Genomic DNA, 16,370 nt, shown 5'->3' on the forward strand with positions numbered 1-16,370 from the left:
CCCTCCTGGGACTTCATATATTCACTCATCATTGCTGGGCCACATCCTATCATAATACTTTCCCTAATGGACCTTCCTGTTTAGTGCTTCCATGAGGAATGCTTGAAAGTGTGAATGATGGTAAAGCACAGTTACGAAATGAAAATACACTAAATAGACTGCACTTCTCACCCATATTACTGTTATCTTTATGACTGTCCTCTGCATTTTCTATCTATCTACCATCTAGATCTATTATAGATCAGCAAAAGTAAGTGGGGCAAGAAGTTTGTTCGTCAGATTAGCATACTTCGTGACTAATGGGCTAAAATAAAGCAGAGAAGTCAAACAAAGGGTTTTGACATTGAATATTTGAAAAGCCATTGCAATTAAACTTCATAAACGTTGGGAGGTCATGGAGTTGTCTTTTTAATGGTCATCTTACTGAATTTCAGACTTTAAACATTAGCTCTGGGTATTCTTCAATAAACATGGCCCAAAGTGTAACAAAATGATTCAGGAGATGTTTTTTTTTTTCCTTTTCTAGTCCAACCACGTGAGATTTATTGTACTTAGGGTTAGGGATCTATGCCATCAGTGATCCTGACACAAGTGTGACTATGATTAACGGTAGCTCCGTCACTTAAGCCATGCCATGGTCACCTGGGGCCGGTGCTGGGATGTGGTGTTTGCTGTAATCACACAAATGAAGGCATGTACAGGCTTTCCTCTCTGCAATGATCCTATACTAAGCTCATTGGGAAGTATGTGTATAGATGAGAAGTGACTGCAGACACATGTTTTGTCACACTGGCTTTATTTGTTTTTGTTTATTTGTTGTTGGGATTGTCTTTTTTCCATCAAGCAGGGAAGTAGAAAATCTGACCATGCTACAGTAAAGCTAACATTCAGAATACACAATTCTATTTTTAGGCAATAAACACCTGAGCAGGGTCAGTAAAAAGGTCTCACACACTAATTACATTTACTTTCCTTCCCTCTGTATCCCGCTATCTTTGGGGTCATGGACAGGTGGAGACAATTTGCTTCATACTGATTCACAAGATAATGAAATAAGAGCTGTTTTGTTCTTGAATGCCACATTGTATTTAAATATAGTGTGTGATAACAGAAGTCAACATCACTGGAATACAATATGTCAGTTGCCAGGGTTTAGCACACTTTAACACTGCTGTTTTTCCATAGCTTTGGTCTCACTTTAGAGATGAATTTGTTGGTGTGGTTCAGTTTTTTTGTTTCAGTTTGTCTATGTTCACTTTGAAAGTTTGTTCATTACTTGAAGTTTCCATCACACTAACAACAAAATCCCATTGCCTCCACAAGATTTAAAATGATTAGTGAGTGTTGAAACATTGGATAGTGGCTGTTTTATGCCACTTCTTAACTTCTTAATTAAAGCTACGTAGCTTAAAATGTCTTCACTGTGGCTAGTAGATACAAAATCAGTTTTTGATGCTGCCTGTTTCATGTATTTACAACAGATAACACACCAACAGATAATGTTAACTGTGTTTCAACATTTGAATTAAGCTGTTTTTTTTTTGTTTTGTTTTTTTACTTCTCTTTCAAGTGTGTGCCGTTTTTCCATTCACATCATTAATGGTTTCTGCATCTTTTGTTGGATACTTATCTATACTATCCTTTGTTCCTCCACAGATTTTGGCCAATATTATCATCTTCATGTGTGGTAACATGGCAGGGGCATATCACAAACATCTGATGGAGTTGGCACTAAAACAGACCTATCAGGACACCTGCAACTGCATCAAGTCTCCAATTAAACTGGAGTTCGAGAAGAGACAACAGGTAAGGTCGATAACTCTTCATGATAATTGAGCTAGTTAGTGAGTGAATGAGTATCAAGTGGTGTGGATGATGAAAGTAAAACAAGAAAACAATGTGGCAGAAACAGGACTCTAGTTGTTTGTGACTTATTTTTATTTTATGTATATTTTTTCCTAGCATGCAACAGTGTGTTTTTGAGGGTAGCTGTGTTTTTTCATTAAAAATTCCACGTGTATCATACCATGTGTCATGTTAAAGATTCACTTGCAGACTTTTACTTTCCCTGCCATCACAACTTGAATAGGAAAGTGGTCTTAGATGTTTTGGCTTTGCTGGTGTCAGTGCTTTGCTCTCCTGTGGTGTCGAGGAAAAAAGGAGACCCTGGAGAATTTGTGTCAGGGGTTGTGTTTTATAGACATGGTACTTGTTAATGACCTAAATTAGTGTAGTGATTATCTTAAGTCCCTGGAGTCCGCTGCAAGTGCTAGATTCTCAGTTTTTAAAGTTCTTTAGCATCCTATGACTGGTGGATGAAAGCTTTGCAGGTGGATAACAAGATACCAATAGATCTGCAACTATATTTTCATGGACATTAAATAAGTACCTTTACATTGAGGCTACGGATTGAATAATCATATTGTCAGGTCTATATGTACTTTCTTCTGCTGATAAACCCTTAGGTAACCCCTATAGGTAGTTGTGTATGTAATTTATCCTTTGCCATGTGTCCAGAATAACACTTGATATAAGGCGGCCTACGGTGCTTGTCAAATGTGTTGTGGTTTAGACACTATGTCTGGGAAAACAAGTAATGACTGTTGATAAAAAATGACACACAGATCGATCTGTTTATTACATAACTAACAGTGTCAAACGTATAGAAACATTTTGTTGTTATTGGACCACTGAAACACACTTGTCTTTGCAGCAACCATCTAACACTTTCAGACATACGTGGCGATAAGCAACATCACTGTGTAAGCCCTTTGAAAAACTCCAAACTCTCTCTCAAACTCTGGTGTGTAAATGCCATTTCCAAAAATACTACAGCTGTGTGAGCTTTGGATCTATAAAGCTTTTTACTACAGCTGCTGCAGTTGTAGTTTTGTCAGAAGAAGGTGAATTCAACTGTTGTGAAAGCCTAGGGTTTAGGTGGAGCAGGTTATCTATGTGGTGAATCCAGCTGTTGTTGGTACAACTGTAAATGCTTCTGGTGGAGTATCTTGCAGTGACTGTGGAGTACTAACATTGTTTACCGCAGACTGTAGTAACATTGCTGAGAGATGTATTTCTCTTGTGTTCTCATTGCACTCATAATATATGCTGTTAGCTGCTTGTACAAAGTGCCCTGCAGTACACGAGTGCATACATTTTTAGTCCAAGGGGGGAGTATGTGAATTCATCATAAACTTAAAGTCCTGATGGAGTTGGTTAGCAGCCACCATTGACTTCTCCTTCAGATACAGTAAACCCCTTGAGCTCCGGCAGCCGCACAGGGAGATGATCAATGGTGCAGAAAACCTGTCAGGTTGGAGGTGACGTTAGCTTAATTAAGGGTTTATCTTGAACTTCTCTTCATCCTGAGAGGAGTTTTATTTGCTAATTAGTCAACTGACTGAGAGCCAAATTTGCAGTTGCCTCAAAGAGGAACATAGTTAAGAAGAGCTGACTCTGTCTTCTGGTGGCTGGCTATAAAGTAATGAGCATGCTAACAAACAATCTAACACAATGTAGGGTCTACTCAACTTTCACTTTGCAATTAAAGCTTTGAAAGTGGCTGGTGGCATAATGGTAACAGCTTCTTGGTTTGTAAGGTTAATGCCTCCCAATTTTATTGGGTCCAAATTCAATTAAATTTTACCATGTGAAACAATTCAAGTGTCAAGTGAAGGTCCTTCATAGTTATACTTACTTCATTTCACCAGTCATACATATCCAAACTTTGATTCTGAGTGATTTTTTTTCTCAGTGAAGTCAAATCCTTGATCTTTTGTCATATTTTCATCACTTAACACATTTTCCTGTGAAATTCCACTGACAGGAAGTTAGTCTTTAATAGAAAATATATTTAAATTGGCATCTGTGGTTGCTAATATGCAGTCTGAAACCTTGTAATTTTATAATATATGTTTTGAGCATATATGTGTCTCCCTTAATTTTCCCTAACCATCCTTATGCTACCTATGCTCTCTTTATGTTATTGCCATCAGGAACGTCTCCTGTTGTCACTGTTGCCAGCTCATATCGCCCGTGTGATGAAAGCTGAGATCATCCAGAGACTGAAGGGTCCAAACTTTGGCCAGATTGAGAACACAAACAATTTTCATAACCTCTATGTCCAGAGACATACTAATGTCAGGTATGTATTATTTATTTGGATTCATGAAACCAAGCAGTATTGCGCTACAGTACATGTATACTGTCATCTCATGTATGTATGTAGTTGTTGTTTTTAAAACAGTTCTTCATGGAAAACATATACATCCATTATATTAAAGTATATTGATATATATTTTCCCATTTTTTCCATTTCTAGTATACTGTATGCTGATATAGTAGGTTTCACCCGGCTGGCCAGTGATTGTTCACCAGGAGAGCTGGTGCACATGCTGAACGAGCTGTTCGGCAAATTTGATCAAATCGCCAAGGTAAATATTTAATTATTGGATCCAGACACCGAACAATACATATTAACAAAATGCTATCTTTGCTTTTTCTTTGAAGAAAACATTGATAACAACTTATTTCTCTTATCTCATGTGTCACTGTCATATCACGGGTAAAATCTACCCTTCACGCTGTTATGAATCATCTATTGTGATCTAGCTTAGATTTGTGTTTACTTTTAATGAGATTCATTTATCAGCCTCTCAAAGAGTGATAACTTATCGACTGTTGAGTCAAAAATGACCAAATATTTTAAGAAAATATAGAGATTCAATTAAGTGTAGCACAGTGTAGCTATAAGGCGTGTTGAATATATAGAATCTGAGGATTAATTTCTTGTGTGTGATTAAATTAAAAAGGTCTATTGTCTGTCAGTTTAACCTGGATCTGACACCATGCATCTCAATCTGTCTTCCACCTGTGTCTGTGCAGGAGAATGAATGTATGCGGATCAAAATCCTTGGTGACTGTTACTACTGTGTGTCTGGTCTACCAGAGTCTCTACCAAACCATGCTAAGAACTGTGTGAAAATGGGTCTGGACATGTGCGAGGCCATCAAGTAAGTGCTAGTTACATAACAGTGCTGCTAAAGAACGCAATGCCCAGTCCTGAAAATGTGCTTCATGCTTTTTCTTGTCTGTTACCTCAGCTACAACTGAAAAACTCTCAAGTGTCTCATTACACGTGTAAGAATGTGAGGTTTTACTTTTGACTACAGGAATTTCAAAGATTATTCAGATATTCCTCAAAATGCTGCACTTTTTTGAATGACATTACAGTATTGAAACATGTGTTATACAGCTACAGGCTTACAAGAAGTTCAGATTTTGTGAGGTTTTCTCGATTGCCAATCTATCTGAACAGTGTTAAAGTGCTCCTGTGGTAAACATGGTTTCCTATCTTATCTCTAGACATCAGCCTGATACAAAGTGGAGTGAGTGGATCGTGATAGAATTAACTGAGATAGGAAGACCAACCTGCACCGAATCATGAAGTTAAATTGTGGAGCTTCACAGTGTCTTTACATGCATACTAATAATTTGACCAAGATCAGAGTATTTCATGGCACATTTTAATTGGGTTACAAACAGTACATTAAATCAGGAGTAGCATGTTTTTTGACTGTGGAAAGTTTTCATCACAGTTGTTTTTCCAGTGTTTCAATTCTTTTCATACACCATAAAGGCCAGGCATTTGTTCTTTCCCTAAAGCGATGCATGTTATGGTTGCTCGTTTTTTCATTACCTTATATTAAAGAAAGTCTGCTTTTTTTTTGCGTATGACAGGAAAGTACGAGATGCCACAGGGGTTGACATCAACATGCGTGTTGGTGTGCATTCAGGGAATGTCCTGTGTGGTGTGATTGGACTTCAGAAATGGCAGTACGATGTGTGGTCACATGATGTCACACTGGCCAATCATATGGAGGCAGGAGGTGTACCAGGGTGAGTGAACTGGAAATAAATTGGAGGCACTTGTTTCCATTTTGGTCCTTGCTGAAGGTATTCATTGAAAATCTGTTTGCTGATTGGTCACAACTGTTCATTGCCAGACGAGTCCACATCACTTCAGTGACACTAGAGCACCTGAATGGCGCCTATAAAGTGGAAGATGGAGATGGACAGGAAAGAGACCCCTACCTGAAGGAGCATGGAGTAATCACCTATCTGGTCATCAATCCAAAGGTACCACAGCATGTTTGGTACAGTCAACAAAATTACATATTGGGCATTGAATAAAATGCAGTGAGCCTGAATAGTCGACGATTCATTGATTATATTTCGGAGAAGCCTGATTCGACTGCCAACCTCGCTGTCGAATCATCGCAAAATGTGATTATGTAAAAAAGTCGTACCATTCTGACTATATGGGGGTGCTCGCTGCTGAATATCTGTTTTTACATAAAATGTCTTTATTTTCTAATGAATCATGATATATAGCCTATAGTATTTTGACACAAACATCAGCAGTGCTTAATCCGTCCATGGCATGGGGATGTCCTGGAACACCGAGAGGGTCAGAGGGAGAGAAAAGGTCCTGCGTCTGGAAGGAGACAGCTGTCTCTCCCTCTCTGTCTCTTCTCACTTCATGTTGTTTCCCTTCAATGGAGGGAAAATTGAATTCAGACCCAAAGTTTTATACTTTATTATACTATACTCATCGCTACACCGTCCCCAAAAGAAAGACAGTGATGCATGTCGCGCACGCAAGCCTAATGACTATAGAGAATGTCCAATTATTGTTAATTTAAGAATTTAATTTAGGAATTAAACTTGTTTATTTGTGTGTTTTAGTTCTTTTCTCTGGAGTGAAAAAAGACGCTAATGAGATAATTAAATCCCCTATAGTGAACTAACACAATATCCATCTATGTGCAGGTGGAGCGTCGGAGCCCACAGCATCATTACCGTTCCAGACACACTATGGATGGAGCAAAGATGAGGGCGTCCGTCAGGATGACCCGCTACCTGGAGTCGTGGGGAGCGGCCAAGCCCTTTGCCAACCTGCACCACAGAGACAGCATGACCAATGAGAATGGGAGGATCAACACTGCTGTGTGTAATCTTTGCTACATATCCATTGTGATTTAGATGATGGGGAAGTTCAGCTGTAGCTTGTAACCCATCTCCCTGCTCTTCCTCTGTGTCTAGGATGTGCCGATGGGGCAGTATCACTTTCAGAGAAGATCAGAAAGGCAAGCTGCTCATTTTACAGCTCCAGCACAATTTTCTTTGGCAGGATTATCCTCATCCCTTAACAGTACAGAGACAGACGACAAGATGTTTAATAAGACTAGACTTTGGCTAGAGGCTTTGATGTGTGTGACTAATATTATGTGAACTTAAAAGATATTCTGTGCTTTCTTGTTTCCCATTACAGGACAAAGTCTCAGAAGAAAAGATTTGAGGAGGAACTTAACGAGAGGATGATTAGGACGTTTGATGGGATAAATTCACAAAAGTAAGGTTCTCCATAAAATGTAAATATGAACAATTTTTAAATTGTTTTGTAAAAAGTATAGTTAAATGCAAAAAGTAGAGAGTTGAGAAAATGATCCAAATACTAATAAGATTTAAGTCTTCTCTAAAACTGATGTTATGATACATGGCAAAACTATGAACACATCCAAGTTAAAGTTGTATGTAAAAGTTCTGGATTTGGATAAGATTAAGGTCCTACAACCTTTTACTTGATACTCTTAAAGATAGAAACAAATTAAACAGTAGTTTGTAAAGGTTTGTGAACCATCACAGGTGAATTATGAGGTCTGCTTCGGACAGACAGCACAGAAACCCCAGCTACCTCTCAGTGCCAAAGACTATTAGCTATATCCCCATCAATCAAAGAGGCCTAAGTTCTCAATTTTGACTTCATCCCTCCGTGGCGGTGGTTTACAAAATCATTCTGGCTTATCCAGACATTGCTTTGCATGCTTCAAGTGTTGACTTTTGTTATTATGTCACAGTTGAGATTTTTTCCTGATGACTCTTCCACTGAGTCCATGTTCATCACTGCATCAATTCCTCATAGTGCCATGGTGCACCACCGCAACCACCGCAACCACAACACGTGTCAGCTAAACCACCCTGCAGGTCCCTTGCAATCACATGTGGCTTTTGTTCATCAGACGATATGTTTTATTTTAGTTAGACAGCAGAAAATTCAAGCTGGCGTAGGCCTGGATTCCAGGGTCTAGTGGTTTGGTTACAGTGTGTTGAAAGAAACGTATCCCCTTTTTCCTTAGCTGCTACTTATTCACGTACTGATTCACAGACTCTTTTCATTCTCTCTTCATCAATCAACACACCATACACCTCAAGGTGTTTATATGCCTTAAAAAAACCATGAAACAGAATTAAATGATGAAGTACTTGTCCTGCAGAAAACCTGTACAATTTCTGCTGTCCCAGTGGCTGAGACTGCTGCGAGAATCACATCATGTTTTTTTTTATATAACTTTTTTTTTCTTTCAACAAGTACAATGTGAGGGCACATTATACATACATAGTTAAACATTCATCCTTATATCAATGTCCTTATTGTTCAGTGGCAATGGTGGTGTCCTCTTCTCGTCTTCTATAATCAATCCATTTTTCACATCCTCAAATTGTGTCTCTTGTAGTGTAGTCTCAGTTTATGTGTGATTTTCTCCATTACAGTGCACATCCATTGCTCCTCAGTCGGTGGGTCTACTTTGTACCACATTCTCGTAACTGTTTTTTTACTGGCTGATAGCAGCACTTTAACAAGATACTCATCCTCTTTTTGTATTTGTGTTAAGTTCCCCAAGTAGAGTATCTTACACATTTTTGGTATCTCATCCTACTGTAGTATTTTTTGTAAACCCCTCCATATTTTGTCCCAGTATCCTTTAAAGTCTGGCCATATTCTTCCAGTTGAATTCTCTCTAGATCCTGGAGCTAGTGGACGTGCACTGTGTTTTACAAATATTAAACCACTCTTCTTCAGTTATTTGTTCTTTCAAGTTCATGAAATAAAATGTAGCTAATAGTGTGATAACAGTGGGAGAACATTGGGCTCCTATAATGCCTATTTGCTGCAGGAGCTTTATTTACTTTTCACATAAAAAACTCAAATAGATTTTATCTATCTTTTCTGTAACTTCTATAACTCTTTATGTTTTCAGACAGTGGCTCAAGTCTGAGGACATCCAAAGAATATCGTTATTCTTTCATAACAAATCCTTGGAGAAGGAGGTAAGAGGCAATCTCAGTAAATTGGCATCATTCACTGTGCAGTAGATCCATATGTTAGAGTAGTTTTTTTTTCCAAAGAGGACATTTTGTAACTGCATGTTCTTTACCTACACTTATTTGATTTTACACTTAAGTGTGTCAGAAGTAGCTTGAGTATCTGTTTTAAAAAGCTTTGCTAAAACTTGACCTTCTTTTTATTCTTTCAGTACAGAGCAACAACCTTGCCTGCCTTCAAATACTACATCACCTGCGCCTGTTTGATATTTTTCTGCATTTTTATTGTGCAGATCCTCGTCCTTCCAAAGTACGTGTGTTACTGGAAAAAGATTACCATTAATAATGTTTTACTCTGTGTTGGTGGTGTGGAAAACAGTATATTTATTCTTTACTAACATACATTAGTAGACTTTGCTTGTGTCTTTGCATGACAATTAATTCTGAGCTCAGAGCAGGGCTAATTATTTTTCAAAGAGGAACATAAAACTTACCTAAATTTGATGAGCTCATGTTTTATGTTTTTGTTTTCTTTTTAGGACAACTGTCTTAGGAATATCATTTGCTATGGCTTTCCTTATCCTGTCGTTAATTCTCTTCATATGTTTCATTGGACATTTCCTGGTGAGTAAATCCAGTCACTGCTAACAACACTATTTTATAATAAAACCTGTATTTAACCAGGATATGCCTGTTCTCTAATGGGGCAATTTGGTGCTAAATGTCTGTCCTAATATCATACTAAACACACATGAGTGGCCAAAGTGCCCCTCTGGTCATCTCAACAGCCCATTAAGGGCCTTTGTTGTTGGCTTAAGTGCCCCTTGGTTTAACACAAGTACTTGGTGTGACACTGTTAAAAATTAATCTTGAGCCTGTGTTAAACAGGTGCTTCCTGGCCGTCCCCTCAACCTCTGTTTCTGGTCTTTAGAGAGCCTCTGCACACAGCTGCTTTGGTGCATGCTTCAAGATCCCATTATTCTTTGATAACATTAGGCCCATATACAAATTCAGAGATGCTTTGATAAAATGTCATATGACAAAACAGTTTTTCATCTTCATCTGCGGAGCACAGTCATTTGTTTCCAGATTGGGCTGTGCAGCAGTTTCTACAGCATATGTGTGGTTTATTATGTGTCTTCTGTTTAAATCAAGAAGCTGAATTCATTCAATGATAACCTTGATGGGGGTTTAGCCCCCTAACTACAGCCAAACAATGAAATTGCCAACAGAGTCTTCATGTGCCCTTTTGAAGGAGCAGGTAGTGTTATGGCGGTATAGATTGTCACTATACAGACATATCTAGCCACTGGAAGATAGTCTAGGGCATTAAACACTGCCACAACTCTCTTTTGTGTAAAAATAAATGAAAGGATCAGAAAAAGATTAAGATTAGAAAAAAGAAATGACTGTTAAAACTTTAAAGGTACTATAAAATTATATAAGCCGCAGGCCTATACAACCTATTCCACCCTATGTCTGATTTTCAGTTCTTTAGAAGTGAGGATTTGCTTCTTGTCTCTGAACCGAGTTCCCCACGGATGTTGCCCAAGGCTCAAAAACAAAACACAGCACTTGATCGCTAAAGTTGAGAAGCCTCCTGCTGCCTTTTGTTAACTTTATTTGGTATTGCAGGGTTTGCTTTGCTTTAGTTTGTGTCTTATAATTCCCTACTTTTTGTGAAATTTGCAGACATTCATCAAAGCCTATCCTAGGGTGTCTGTGTAATAATTTACAACCTTTCATGTATCCTTTATGAATAAGAATATTGGGCTCCATAATAAAGATCCACGTCTCTTCCTTGGCACTGTCTTGCTCAAGTGCATTGATCAGTTCCTTTGCTCCAGCTTCGGCTCAAAAAGTTAAACAATGAAATGATCCCAAATAAGCATTTCAATTACCTATCTATAATAACATGCCTGATTTTTCAGTCAGTGATATTTCTAATTTGAGATTTATACATATTAGCATAAAATTTTACTTCAAATTAGAATTTGAAGAGGGTACAGCAGCCCGTTGACTTTTTTTTAACTGCTGCAGATGTGTCTTCTTCTTTGTCAAACACAAAATAAGGTATTGACCACTAGCAAAAATCCTTGCCACTATATTGGGGGTCAATGCTTGAGGTAACATTTGATGGGTCAAACATGTTTTTTTGATTAACTGACTTGAATGCTTTTCTGATTCTGTGACTGAAACTTGATGTCTTGTACAGTACTCAACCCTGGCAGATTGCCGTTCTCTGTATTTTAATTCTTATTCATCTGATTAATTTAGATTACACTTACCCTACTATTATATTCTCTCCTGGTCTAGAGATGAAAAGTGTTTGCAAATGCCATGTTGTCTTCAAAACAAAATGACGTGTGCCACTAGCTATGCATTATTTGTGGTCCTGCTTGTGCATAATACAGACTGTCATCCGTAGTGTATTGTATTGTAGTGTACATCTCTGAGCTGCTGAAGTGTCACATCAGTTCAGCTGAAGTGATGCTGAGAGATTGCACTGAGATGATCAGGCAAACGATTTGGACTTTTCACTGTCATTGTCTTGCAATGAAACACGTTCAGCCAAAGGCAGTGCTGCAAACATGAAAAGTAATTGACTGTAGCAGACCCAGCAAGCGTTTGCTGAAGCCTGTGCAGATAGCACTTTGTGTGAATGAAGACACAGTAATAAACATTATATGAAGATATTAACATCATAATGCTCTAGTGTTTGATTTGCCAATTAATATTGCTGGGCTAAAATGAGGAGCAGGATTTCAGATTTTACACTTCTCTTACAAACAGATATACAAACATCGCCCTCAGTCATAATGGTTTGATTAGTGAAGTATGTTTAACAACCCCTTTAGCTTTTGTGCGTCTCTAATCAAAGAATATTATCATTAGTGTCAAGCTGAAGGCTTTGTCGGTAGCTGTATGTATATACTATATACTGAATGCCTAAATCATTATAGAATATCGCACTGTTACTGCATATAGCTTGAAAAATGAATTACAGCATGTATCGTCAAGCTAGGACCCCTCTTTACATACCTTTACATACTTACATACCTTTTCAATTTCCAGTGGTGATCAATTCAGAAATTTGCTGGGCCTTTTCAAAAGCACATTATTTACTTTTTTTGCAGTTTACATCTGCTAATATCCTTCTCTGCTTTTTTTTTGTGAGTTTGAATGTGTTTGCGACCTTTAATATCTCAGCTCCCTAGTCCTCTTGTGGCCCTTGACTCATGCATTCTTGTGTTTTTGTGTTGTTGTGTGCTCATGTCCTCGCAGCACTGCAGTAAAAGCGCCTCCACGTCTTGGATGTGGCTGCTGAGGTCATCAGTCATTATTGCCAACAAGCCATGGCCCCGCATCACTCTCACCATGACAACCACAGCTCTAATACTCATAATGGCAGTCTTCAACATGGTAAGCTTTTATGTGCAGATACTGCTGTACGGGCAGGATAACACCAATTAGGGATTCACTTATAATAAAGTATAACACTTCCGAGTACACTCCCTTATTTGTCACTGCAGTGTAAGTAGAAAGTAATAGAATGCGTGTTGACTATTACAACTTGGTGATGTAAACAAATAGATGTAAGACAGAAACAGGATGGCATTAATACTGCTATATTTCCGACTTAACATAAAAAAATCCTTATTTATATCAACATAGTATGAAAAATGCCTTACCACAGTGTTGTCTCAGTCATTGTCAGGTGCTGTGGAGGCAATAGCATTTTAATCCTTAGTTAGCAATTCAATATTGTATGAATTTTAATACTAGATTAAAATGTTTAGGGTGCATTCAAACAATTCTTTGCATTGTTTTGTCATGCAGTCTATATGCTGCCTTCTTCAGCACAGAAGATTAGCCTCCCTGCATAACAGTGCCAACATTATTTGCATGTAATGATAAGTAAATACTGTATACAACATTTTTATCATTATTTTTGTTCCTGTCTATACATTTTTTTGTGTGTGTGTAATCCGATTGATGTTTATTTCTATAGAGAGAAAATAGACAAAAATAAAAAGGCTTTGATGAAGGTGGGATGGTGGCCTGAGGCTTGTGGGGAAGGTGCGCGATAAAGCACAGTGTCAGGACCCTGGTTTAGACCTTCACCCCAATCGATTCCAGAGATTATAATCTTGTTTTGCGCCTGACGTGGGTCACTCGCTCTAGGCGGATAGACCAAATTAACTTGGCTTTGCTCAGTGAGGCAGCCAATCCTCATCTTATCCTGAAGGTTCACTTTAAAGGCCATTATTGAATGTTTGTCACTATTGGCCTCTTATCTAACAAGATTCTATTTTCCTCCTGCAAGTACAATGTAGTTTTGCATGGTGAAGTGCAAGGCAAGTGAGTGTTTTATAATTTGCATGTCAGATATGAGATTGGTTTTCTGGTGGATTTGAATAGCTACATTTTTTTAGCACTGCCAAAAAATAGTCAGCCCCTTTTTCTCCTGATTTTGTGTTGTGTCACTTCTTTGTTTTATTACCAGTTCTTCTTGGAAGATGATCTGTTGCCTCCAGTTCCTGTTTACAATTCATCCAATGAAACTCTATTTTATCCTAATGGAGAACTAATTACCTTCACTGGCAAAAACAATTTCTACCTTCCCGTAAGTGAAGATAAACACAATCGGAATCACATTTCTCTAGATTAATTGAATTCCTTCGATAAGTCTTGAATAAGTCAACCATCCGTTTGTCTCTATTTCTCTCCTTCTAGTATTTAATTTACAGCTGCATCCTGGGCCTGATCTCTTGCTCAGTATTCCTGAGGATAAACTATGAGCTGAAGATGATTATTATGTTGACAGCTGTTGTGGTTTACAACGTCATTATTCTGCAAACACACGCTTCCCTCCTGGATGAGTATAGCAGATTCCTGTACAAGACTGAAAGCCCGGACAGGTAGGTGTACAATGAAAAACAGAAATTGTTGAATGTGGTGTGACAGAGGGATACAGGTCAATATGGGTGAAGGCAGTGGTTAGGTAGCGTTAGAAATGAAAAGGAAGTTATGTTGAGATGGTCATCTGCTGTTAATCCTATGGGATTGTGGGAAAATTGACATTTCTAGTGATAAGAAAACAGAAAATGGAAGGTTATAGAGGAGAATGAAAGTCTGCCTTCAGGTCTTCTTCCAGTCAGTCTGGAGGCACCCTGGGGGCCTCCCAAGGAGGTGCCACAACCACTTAAACTGGCCCCTCTCAATGTCAATATTTTCTCCACGTTCTCATTTTTTTCTTTATTGCTCACCCACTTTCTGCACAAAGCTGCTATACATGGACGTTGAAAACCACATTTAACATGCAGTATACAGTGGCAGTGTAGTCAACCAAAAAGACCTTATTTACACCAGTATCTAGAGGTGTCCAAAGCTAAATACTGCTGTTGGGGCCAGGCATGTTAATCACAAGGTATTATTAAAACGTACTGTACAACCATTTTCCCTAGTAGTGAGTGAACATTGTTCTGTTCAAATGTAAATGTGTTCATGGACTGGTGTGAGTGACTCTACCATTCAATCAAATCAAATGATCAAATTTCATGAAATCACTGAACTCATTAGCAAAATGTAGTGTGCAAAGCATTCTGCTTGTTTTCATTTTTGGCCAGTGCTGACCTCCACTTCCGCCAATTAAAATGTCACACATTACTGTGTGGCGATAGGTGATATGAGCTGTCGCTAATTAATGTTTGTCATGTTTCTATGACTAACATGATGACGGCACACCAACGGTCTATTGTTGTGCATGGGGGCTATCTACAAGCTGGTTTCTGTACGCCCAACAATTATCCTCTGTGGGAAGAACAAGAACCACCACTCCAACACCACTGAGCAATCAGAGTGAACAGAGTATTTTGTTCCAGTAACTGTAGTGGTTCGTCTCATGTCATTTTCATGAGTCTCATCCTCCCAGCTGATCTATTTTTTTTTTTACATCATTCAAGCTTTTCAACTTAATTGTTTTGAACCAGGACTCTCAGAGTTTTCAGAAAAATGAGTCCTGCCAATATAGTGGTGTACAGCAGTTGTTTCAGTGTGTCAGGTACATATTCAATCATCATTTATATAAATGTAAGTATTAGATCAGGCTCAATCATAGGACTTGGATTGGGACCAGGGCCAAAACTAATGATTTGGTCTCAAATTGATCGTGTAGAGTCAGGCATCATTTATATAGATACTAACAATTAAATTATGAAGGGAATTCAACCTTGATCTTTGAAAGAAAACAGATTACCCTAAGGATTTGTTTTTGTTTACATTGTTTAGTTTCTAACTGAATAAAGGTCGATCAAAGGTTGCACAACACACAACAAAAGTGAACATAGTAAATGTAGCTTAGAGGTCCAGTCAATCTCTATGTGATTGTTTGTTTTTTTCAGACTTGGAGGTGGAATCCACAGATTGTAGCCTCCATTATTTCAGCCTCAAATGGAACTTGATAGGCTTTTCACCAAAGAAAAAACATTCATAATCCCATAAATACAACCACACTGAACTCTGAGCGGTGAGATCTAATCATGTCACATTAACTTGCGTGTGTTCTCTGCAGCTCGAGCTGAAAGAGAGGGCGCTTGTTTTCTGTAAGGTCACTGAAATGTAAATGACATGTCAGAGTCTCTACTGAATTGTAATAAGGTTTGTGTAACAGAGATGAGTGAGTCATAGAATATAATTCGAGTTAGTTACAGCCTGTCAGGTCTCATTGTCTCAATGTTTGGTCCACCTAGTTAGTGAGTTAACAACAGTTGAGCTGTTTGCAGACATTTCTCTGTGGACTGAATATGTTGTAGTCTAAGTAGTTTAGAGTTCTTTAAAAAATGTAAGACTATTTCAGTTCTAGGGCAAAGATATCGGACCAAGTGTGGGTGGTAATAATTTTCAGCAGCTGGTGAATTTAACATCTTAGTCAAACAGAAGGAGACGCCCCCATGAAATGAGAATAACCAACAGGCAGCATCATCAGTATTATTAGATAAAAAGTCAATGGAAATACATCCGTTTTCTCATACTTTTGCACAAGTTGCCAACTCTTGAATAGTTTCCATGAATATACTGTATTCCTCACATTCTGCTGTTATTCACCCAGACTGACCTTTCTATTCCCCTCTACTTGTATTTACTTGATTTTATATTATACGCCATATTCCTATAGCCTTGTTGGTTGTCGACAGCACAGGAAT

General features: G+C 38.2%; 1 protein-coding gene across 2 annotated transcripts in view; it reads left to right on the forward strand.

Annotated features, from left to right (window-relative positions):
* Positions 1-16,370, forward strand: part of adcy2a (adenylate cyclase 2a) — a 59,279-nt gene that overhangs the window by 31,036 nt on the left and 11,873 nt on the right. For both annotated transcript variants that reach the window (XR_015037872.1, XM_085802515.1), the window contains exons 4-18: positions 1,657-1,806; positions 3,996-4,144; positions 4,322-4,433; positions 4,885-5,012; positions 5,740-5,898; positions 6,006-6,138; positions 6,832-7,008; positions 7,105-7,148; positions 7,334-7,414; positions 9,102-9,171; positions 9,378-9,475; positions 9,705-9,789; positions 12,451-12,588; positions 13,673-13,792; positions 13,903-14,087. Coding sequence is in view for 1 of the 2 variants with exons in the window: in XM_085802515.1 (XP_085658641.1) it covers positions 1,657-1,806; positions 3,996-4,144; positions 4,322-4,433; positions 4,885-5,012; positions 5,740-5,898; positions 6,006-6,138; positions 6,832-7,008; positions 7,105-7,148; positions 7,334-7,414; positions 9,102-9,171; positions 9,378-9,475; positions 9,705-9,789; positions 12,451-12,588; positions 13,673-13,792; positions 13,903-14,087 (1,829 nt within the window). In the remaining variant the exon portion in view is untranslated. The remainder of the gene's footprint in view (positions 1-1,656; positions 1,807-3,995; positions 4,145-4,321; positions 4,434-4,884; positions 5,013-5,739; positions 5,899-6,005; positions 6,139-6,831; positions 7,009-7,104; positions 7,149-7,333; positions 7,415-9,101; positions 9,172-9,377; positions 9,476-9,704; positions 9,790-12,450; positions 12,589-13,672; positions 13,793-13,902; positions 14,088-16,370) is intronic.

Source organism: Trachurus japonicus, chromosome 16, assembly GCF_045865225.1.
Source record: "Trachurus japonicus isolate A0001 chromosome 16, Traja_1.0".
Taxonomy (NCBI): Eukaryota; Metazoa; Chordata; class Actinopteri; order Carangiformes; family Carangidae; genus Trachurus; species Trachurus japonicus.